This window comes from Polyergus mexicanus, unplaced genomic scaffold (assembly GCF_030449975.1).
Source record: "Polyergus mexicanus isolate NDT 795.1 unplaced genomic scaffold, iyPolMexi1.0 SCAF_40, whole genome shotgun sequence".
Lineage (NCBI taxonomy): Eukaryota > Metazoa > Arthropoda > Insecta > Hymenoptera > Formicidae > Polyergus > Polyergus mexicanus.
This window is the reverse complement of record NW_027223360.1, coordinates 1-9,570: the sequence shown is the minus strand read 5'-3', so window position 1 is coordinate 9,570 and position 9,570 is coordinate 1. Positions and strand designations below refer to the sequence as shown.

Here is a 9,570-nt window from a genome sequence, read left to right as displayed (position 1 = left end):
ATCAATATTTCTCTTATCAATATTTAAAAACAATGTTTGATAAAAATTTTCGACAAAATTGAAATTTGTAAATTACAATTTAAATTCCTATAAAGATAAGTGTATTAAAAAGTAAAAATATTAACATAAAAAATTAGAACCATTAAATAAGTTTAATATAAAAAACGCTTGCTATATAGAGACTAATTTAGATTTTTTAATTGTAACATAAATTATTACATTTAATATTGATTATTAAATAATTTTATAATCCAATAGTTTATTTCAGCATAAACCTAACAAAAAACAAAAAGATAACGAACAAGTTACAAATCGTTACTTTCCAAAGTAACGGTAACTATAACGCGTTACTTTTTAAAATCAATAACGAGTAACGGTAACGAGTTACTTTTTACAAAAAATAACCATAACGGTAACGCGTTACTTTTATAGAGTAACGTTCCCAACCCTGTATAAAATTATGCATAAAGCCAGTGGCACGATGCTATTTTATCTACTAGATTGCTACCTGGATTTGCATGCTTGTTACCGTGTGGGCAGCTATGCTGGCAATGCTACTGACTGTGTTACTGGCTTGGCTTCAGACGATGCAAGCTTTGGTGCTGGTTCGTAATGACTTTTGTACTGGTATCCTATAAATAAATATGGAGCAGGCAATTGCTACTGCAATAACGGCGAAAAAATGCAATAGCATTATTTATAATTAGTAGACGTCATATTTCTTTCCATTCAACATTTGTCAGAGAATAATCTAACCTGAGGCTGTGCCTTGATTGGCTTTTCTCGTGAACCAGTAAAGAAACATGCTAGAAAAATAGCACGGGTTCAATTACCAAATTTCAACAGGCTAGCCTGTAGCATGACCCTCAGTGACGTCACTTTCTATCACCGTTTGCAACACAACTGCTATCACAGTTTCAAGCAAGCGATCCAGCAAATAAAATAGCATTGTGTGCCGCTGGCTCTAGATTAATTCTGAAGTCATTAAACCATTTGCATCTACATAGAAAAGCAATAGTTGATAACAATAAGGAAATATAAAAAAGAATTAAATCATCAAAACTCATAGAGATGGTTCAAAATGATACATAATTGTATTTTTATTTCTTTGATACACTTATAATCATATATTAAAAGATAAAAGAAATGATAAAAAAGTTTCGTAGTATTCATATAATATTTTCTATATTTCTTCCATTCAACTAAAGTAATTGTCAAATTAAAAATAGCAAGATCCTCAATTTTTCTTTAACTGATGATCACTACTTATACTAGATACTTTTTTCATAAAACAGTAAGATTTTTCTGTAATTATATTTTTTTTATAAGTTAATGTACAGTGGTCAATAATATCTTCCACCTGTAGTCAACTATCCAGGTAGAAAGGTGTCGTCATTATAATGTTATTTTAAGGTAATTTCTCGTCATATGACGTAAGTCGACTAAATAAGGACGTAACACAGATGTGGTATTATTGATAACATATTATCGTCACAGAAATAACGTCATATAATCGTCTTTTTAAAGTTATTTACTGAGTACATTACTAAGTAATGTTGTAAATACGTCAATATTAAAATTAACGTATTTATATAAAGAAAATAATAAATATTTTATGATATTTATAAAGTTTACATGACTTTCTGTCTAAAATCCTTAAAAATACGGTATTATTATATTACGAAACTCTGAAATATTGTTTAATATTAATAATTGAATTTGATGTACATGTTTATCTATATCCAAAATTATTATTTTTTAATATTGCATAAAAAATGTTACTCCGCGCAACATTTCAAAACTTTACAAAAAGATAGTTCATACTTCAGCCGTTAGTTCATTTATTTATTTATTTACCGCTATGCGTCCTATCCATTCGTAACTTGAATCAAATTTTAGTTTGATATCAGAAATAGGTTTGGGCTAGGTTATATCTTCCAAAAATGAAGCTCATCATAGGAGAGGGGGAGGGAGGCGGGACCCACTGTATCCATGCATATACTTTACAATGCGAAGCAACGTTCAGTTCAGAATTGTTGTGTGAATGGGAAAGTGTATGCGTGAACGCAGTGGGTTCCGCCCCCCCCCCCTCCCCCTACGGAAAGGCTCCACTTTCGGAAGATACAACCTAATCCAAACCTATTTCTGAAAATTTGATTTGTGTTATACAACGTCTTGATGCGGATGGATCTCGCTTCTTGCGTAGAAATTACAAACTCATGTAAAAATTACGTTTTATTTCTCAAACTTTATTTGTTAATAACTTTCTAATAAACAATGACCGCCGATTACGTTATAAGGAAAAGTTACTCAGGATTATGTCTTTGACAACATATGTCAAGGTCAAGATCATCGGCGAAGTGTCCGTTAATGTAAATAATTACCGTTATTTCTTTTATCTTTTATTATATGATTATACAAGTGTATCAAAGAAATAAAAATACAGTTATATATCGTTGTGAACCATCTCTATGAGTTTTGATTTAATTCTTTTTTATATTTCCTTATTGTTATCAATTATTGCTTTTGTATGTAGATGCAAATGGTTTAATGACTTCAGAATTAAACTAATGCTTAATTTTATATACGTTATTACTATGAGATTGTTGTCAGCTACCAAAGTTGCATCGTACATACGTCATGACACGATGTATGTATACATATATAATTATATATAATCAAATATATAAATATTATATTTAAGCAAACCAAAAATTTCCCCTTACATTAAAGTTATATTTGATCTTATATAGTTTTATATTATTATATATCATGTTATATATAATTGCATATAATTTTATACAATTGAATATAACATATTATATATTATATATAATCAAATATATTTGTATATAATTATATATGGGCAAATTTTCTGGAATGTATGGCAATCATCCGCAGAAAAATGACCCATGTATAATTATATATACTTGTATATATAAATATATATAATTTATATATCAATATATATGAACTTCCGTTTCCGGTACGTAGAGTGTGACACGTGTGTATGTGGAAGGTGCTGTTTGACGGTGGTTGAGAGGAGAATTAGAGGGGTGACGAGAGAGAAGGGTTGAGTGAGAGCGAGTGGAGGTGAAAGAGCGAGTGAAGGAGTGAAGGGAGAACTGGGAGTGAGAAGGGAAGGGAATAAAAGGGCATTTACGAGTCGGCGGCTAGGGGCGAGTGGGCACGGAGTATAGAATAGGTAGAGCAGTAGACGCGACGGAGCGCTAGGGAAACAGCGCGCGATAGGGAAAAGTGGGGGTAGCGCTAGTGAGCGGCAGAGCACGAAGCAAAGAGAGTAGATAGAGGGGAAACAAAGACAGTCAAATATAGAAGAGAAGGAGAATATAAGTAGAGAAAAGGAAACAAAACAAGAAGCTGAAAAAGGGAAACAAGGATAAATAAGCAGGGGAGAATGGAGAAAGGTGGGATAAAGCACTCGAAAGAGAGAAAAGGAAGTGTAGGAGATATATCAGAGTTTTTGAAGAAGAAGAGAGAGAGAGAGAATAAGAACGGAGAGGAGTCTATTTTTAGATCAAGTAAAATCATAGTAAGATCACCAAAAGCAATGGGGGAGAGAAAGGAGGAGGATAGAGAGGGATGGGAGAGGGAATTGAGGGAGGAATTAAGAAAGGACATAATAACAGGGATAAAATTGCTAGGAGAAGAGATAAGAGAGGATTTAAGAGAGATCAAAGATGGTTTAGTGGGGCAAAGAAAAGGGATAAAAAAGGAATTGGAAAAGATAAGGGAGGAATTTAGAGAGAGGGAGAGGGAATGGGAGGAAGAGAGAAGGGAAATGAGAGGAAGGATAGAAAATCTGGAAAGGAAATTAGAAAAATGGATAAAGGAAGGGAAAGGAAGAGTTGGAGAGGAGGGCAAGGAGGGAGCAGGGGTAGTAGGAGAAGGTGAATTAGAAACAAAAATAAAGGTAATAGAAAGAAAATTAGAGCGGAAGGAACGAGAGGATAGAAAGAGAAATATAGTAATTAGGAGAGTAGAAGTGGAAAAAGGAGACGTAAGAGGAGGAGTAGAAAAGATCTTGGAAATACTAGGTGTAAATATAAAAATAGAGAGTGTGAAAAGAGTTGGAATAATGACGGAAGGAGAGAGAGGAATGGCGGTGGTGACGTTAGGGAGCATGGAACAGAAAAGACAAGTTATGGAGAATAAGAAAAAGTTGAGGGGAAGAGAGGAAAGGATAGAGGATGATTTAACATGGGAGGAAAGAAAGGTTAGATGGAGGCTCAGGGAGATAGCCAGGAAAGAGGAAGGAGAAGGAAGGAGGGTACGGATAGGTAATGGGGGATTGCAAATAGATGGCAAATGGTGGAAATAGAATGAGGAAGAGGAAGTATTGAAAAGTGAAAGAGGGGAAGTGAAGGGGGAGAGAGTAGGTTATAGGAGAGAGTGACAGGGAGAATAAGGGGGAAGGTAGTTGAGAGGGGACTAGTAATAGAGACAGGGGAGAGGGAGGGGAGGACAAGTGGGAGAGTAATAAGGGGGGGAAGGAGAGGAGAGGGAGAACAGAGACTCGTGGGGGGGGCGGTAAGGAGGAAGAGATATGGAAGATGGCTTTCTGGAATGTAACAGGTTTAAAAAACAAAGATAAGGGTTTTTGGGATAGGATTGGAGAGTGGGATGTCATAGTACTCATGGAGACATGGGTGGACGAGAAAGGATGGAGGGGAGTAAAAAACAAGTTACAGAAGGGTTTTAAATGCGCGAGTAGAAAGAATAAAAAAGGAAGAGCAATGGGAGGAATGATAATGGGGATAAGAAGGAAAAGGGAAATGGAGATAGGAGAAATTGAAATGACGGAGGAAGGGATGATGACGGAGACATTGAAAAGAGGAGGGGAGGAATGGAGAATAGTGGGAGTATATGTAAACGAGGACTTAGAGAGGAAGATAGAGGGTTTAAAGAAGTGGATGGAAGAGAGAGAGGAGGAAGGAAGGAGAATAATAATAGGAGGTGACTTTAATGCCAGAACTGGAGAAATGGGAGAAAGGGTAAATTTGGGGGAGGAGGAGGAAATTGGAAAGAATAGGAATTCCAAAGATAAGAAGAGTAATAGGGAAGGGAGGAGATTGGTAGAGGTGCTAGAGGAAACTGGATGGAGTATAATAAATGGGAATATAAAAGGAGATGAAAAAGGAGAATACACGTATACCGGGGGGAGGGGAAACACGGTAATAGATTATGTATTAGGAAATGAAGGGATATGGGAAAAAATAGAAAGATTAGAGATAGGAGAGGACATAGACTCGGATCATCACCCGGTGATTTGCTGGATAAAAGGGGAAGACAGTTGGAAGAAGAAAAGGAAAGGGAGACAGAAAGGCAGGAGAGGGGTTTGGAATGAGGAGGGGAGAGAGAAATTTAGGAGGGAAATAGGAGAAATAAATATAGGTGGGGAAGAAGGAGGGACGGAAGAGAAGATAGAGAAAATGAATGAAAGGATAAAGAAGGCCTTGGAAGAGAGCGAGAAGGGGAAAGGAAAGGAAGAGAAAAGAAAGGGGGGGTGGTGGGATAAGGAGTGTATAGAGAAAAAGAAGGAAGTAAGGCTGAAGTTGAGGAAATGGAGGAGAGGAGAAGAAAAGAGAGGAAGGTATAGAGAGGAAAAGAGAGAATACAAGGAGATGTGTGAAAGGAAAAAGAAAGAGGAGGGAGAAAGATTAATAAGGGAAGCAGGAGAGGCGAGAACGGAAAGTAAAGTATGGGAGATAGTTAATAGGGAGAGGAGGAAAAGGAAAGGAGTAGAGGAAGGGATACAGATGAAGGAATGGAAGGAGTATTTTATGGGGTTATTAGGAGGAGTAGAAGAAAGAGTTCGGAGAGGAAGAGGGGGAAGGGATAGAAGAGAGATGGAAAGGGAAATACTGGGAGTTGGAAGAAATAAATAAGATTATGAGTAATTTAAGGTTAAACAAAGCTATGGGGTTGGATAATATACCAAATGAAGTATGGAGATACGGGGGAGAAGATATAAGAAAATGGGTATGGGAAACGTGTAACAAGGTATGGAGAGGAGAGAGATGGCCAGAGGGATGGAAGGAAGGGATAATAGCACCGATTGTGAAAAAAGGAGAAGGAGATAAAGTCACGGATTATAGAGGAGTGACGCTTATGTCAACGCTGTATAAAATATACACATCGATTCTGGCAGAAAGGTTAAGAGAGGAAGTAGAAGAGAAAGGTATAATACCAGAGAATCAGACAGGATTTAGAAAGGGAAGAGGGGTGATGGACAATATATATGTATTGAATTATCTGGCGCAAAGACAGATTAGTAGGGAGAAAAAGAAATTAATAAGTGTGTTTATAGACTTGAAAGCGGCTTTTGACTCAGTAGACAGGGGAGTGCTGGTAAGAGCCTTAAGGGAAAGAGGGGTTAGAGAGGGACTGATAGAAAGGATAGAAGAGGTGATAGGGGAGACAAAGAGTAGAGTGAGGATAGGAGAGAAAATAAATGAAGAATTCTGGACGGGTAGAGGAGTGAGACAGGGTTGCCCATTAAGTCCGATGTTATTTAACATAGTAATAGCAGATATGGAGGAGGAAATTGCCAGGGGAATTTGGGGTGGAGTTAAGTTGGGAGAGGGGAAGATATTCTCCATGGCATATGCAGACGATATAGTGCTGTTAGCGGAAGAGGAAGATGAGATGAGGGCAATGTTAGCAAGGACGGAAAGATATATGGACAATAAGAGACTGGAGGTGAACGTATTGAAAACAAAGGTCATGGTATTTAGAAAGGGAGGGGGTAGGAGAAAAAGAGTAGAGTGGATGTGGAAAGGGAAGAAGATAGAGGAGGTTAAAGAAATAAAGTATTTAGGATACGTGTTTCAGGCAAATGGTAGACAGGAAGGGCATGTAAAAGACAGGGTAAGGAAGGCGGTAGGAATTATGGGGCAAGTATGGAGTATAGAAAAGAGAAAATTTGGAAAAGATATAGGGAAGAGGATCTGGCTTTTTGATGTATTAGTTTGGACGGTGTTAAGTTATGGAGCGGAGGTATGGGGCTGGAAGGAGAGGGATAGAGTAGAGAAGGTAGAAGAAAGATTCTTAAAGTGGTTACTAGGAGTAGACAGGAGAACACCAGAATACATGGTAAGGGAGGAATTAAAAAGAGATAAACTTAGAAGTAGGGCGGCAAGAAGAGCATGGAATTTCGAAAAAAGACTAGAAGAAGGGAAAGGAGGGGGTTTAGCGAAGGAATGTTTGGAAGAAATCAAGAAAAGATCAGAAAAGGAGAGAGGAGTGTCGGAAAGGGAGAAGGAAAGAGAGAGATATTTCAGTGAAAAAGGGCTAGAGGAATTGGCATGGAATAGAGAGGGAGAGGGAGGGATGATAGAGTATGAGGAAGTGGAAAGGAAAGACAAGGAGTTACAGAGGGAGGAAAGAAAAGAAAGAATAGAGGAGTCGAGGTTTAATAGATGGTACAAGAGAATAAGGAGTGAGGGAATACCAAAGTATTTGAAAAAGGGTTGGTCGGAGAGGAGGTGGGGAAGGGTGACAAGATTTAGGCTAGGTAATGAAATGAGGGAAAGTAGATATTGGGAAAGTGAAGAGAAAAAAGTATGTAGGGGTGTGTAATAGAGAGAGAGAGACATGGGAACATGTATGGGAGGGATGCGGGAGGAGAGAAGGAGAGGGGAGGAAAGCTGGCAAGAGGCGGTGGAAAGAATATTAGGAGAGGAAGGGGAGGGGGAAGAATGGATGAAGGAAGTATTGAGGAGAAGGGAGGATAAGGCAGAGGGGGGGAAGGGGAGGAAGAGTGGGAGTGAAAGAATGAGAGAGAGTGATTGAGAAAGGAAGGAAAGAGGAGAGAAGGTGAAGTAAAGGACTAAAAACCGGAAGCGGAGGTCCAAAATAGATTAAGAAGGGTTAGGAATTTAGCGTGTGTGTGTGTATAGACAGGAAGGAAAGATAGAATAAGGATAGCATAAGTTAGTTTAAGTAGTTTAAGTAGTATAAGTTAGATTAAGGAAATGTATGTGATACGCTAAAGGATGTAAATATTTGTAACCCCTTTGGGGAACAATAAAGATATTCTAATTCTAATTCTAATTCTATATTAATATATATATAATTCATATATAAATGTATATACAGGGTGATTCAAAACAACCTTCTGTCCTTACACTGTTATATACTTGACACTATTTTAAGACGATTTTTTTTTTGCCAAAATTTTTTCCGAGGCTTAGTTTTTAAATTATAAGCCAAAATAGTTAACGAATTACGGGCCACGTACACAAGGCAGGCAGGAGCGGAGCAACTCACCGTCCCATACTGGTGACTACGTGAGGCGCTCGCTGCGATTAACTGTTTGCTACATGGGATGTATGTGTGAGAGGGAACGTATACGCGTATTCATACAAATACACATTCTCTCTTTCTCACTCACTGACTCTTACCTTGTATGTAGAGATTCGATGCCCTTATACGACTCAATAAGTAATATTTTCGTGTGATACAACGAGTAACTAGCAAACTTTTTTTCACTCACAAATTGTACCACTTATCGAACTTTTACGTATTAATTCACGCACTTTATCGATAAACTGAATTTATTTAAAAAAACGATGTTATTATACGTCATTATATTTTCATATTTTATAGTTTTATATTTTCGAAACTATCGAATTTACAATGTTGGAGGCTTTAGCCGATCACGGGACACATGATAGCGTCCGCGTCGATCACGCGTAATGTGATACATTCAGTTGTTCGGCAGCCGGCAGCCGGCATGCCGGCAACGCTAGTACCGATACAACTTGCTTGTTGTCGTCGCGCAGTTTCCGCATCGAATAACGCGTTTCTTTCTTCGAGACATTTTAATAATTAATCGGTAGTAATCGGTAGATTGTGATTACCCGTTATAATCGTTAATAAATTCAATTTATCGATAAAGTGCGTAGATTAATTCGTAAAAGTTCGATAAGTGGTACAATTTATGAGTGAAAAAAGTTTGCTAGTTACTCGTTCTATCATACGGAAGTATTACTTATTGAGTCGTATGAGGGCAACGAATTACTACATAAAAGATAAGAATTAGCGTGAGAGAGAGAGAGAGAGAGAGAGAAAGAGAGAAAGAGAGAGAGAGACAGAGTGCATGTGTGCGATCAACTGTTTGCTATACGCAATAGATGTAAAAGAGAAAGACAGAGAGAGAGAGAGAGAGAGAGAGAGAGAGAGTGCGTGTGTGCGATCAGCTGTTTGCTACATACGATGGGTGTAAAAGAGACAGAGAGGGAGAAAGAGACAGAGAGAAAGAGAGAATGTGTATGTGTGTGTATACGCGATACGTTCTCTCTCACACATACACTCCATCGTATGTAGCAAACAGTTGATCGCAGCGAGCGCCTCACGTAATCACCAGCATCGGACGGTGAGTTGCGCCACCCCTGCTTGCCTCACGTACGCGGCCGTAATTCGTTAACTATTTTGGCTTATAATTTAAAAATTAAGCCTCGAAAAAATTTTGGCAAAGGAAAAGTCGTCTTAGAATAGTGTCAAGTATATGACATTGTAAGGAGTACTCTGCGTTGATACCACTGC

The 9,570-nt window shown here is 37.9% G+C and overlaps 1 protein-coding gene across 1 annotated transcript; it reads left to right on the top strand.

Moving 5' to 3' along the window:
* The first annotated feature begins 3,571 nt into the window (after nt 1-3,571).
* LOC138943792 (uncharacterized protein PF3D7_1120000-like) lies at nt 3,572-4,342 on the top strand. The gene has a single exon (XM_070314732.1). The coding sequence runs from the start codon at nt 3,572-3,574 to the stop codon at nt 4,340-4,342; it is 771 nt and encodes a 256-aa protein (XP_070170833.1).
* The last annotated feature ends 5,228 nt before the right edge of the window (nt 4,343-9,570 follow it).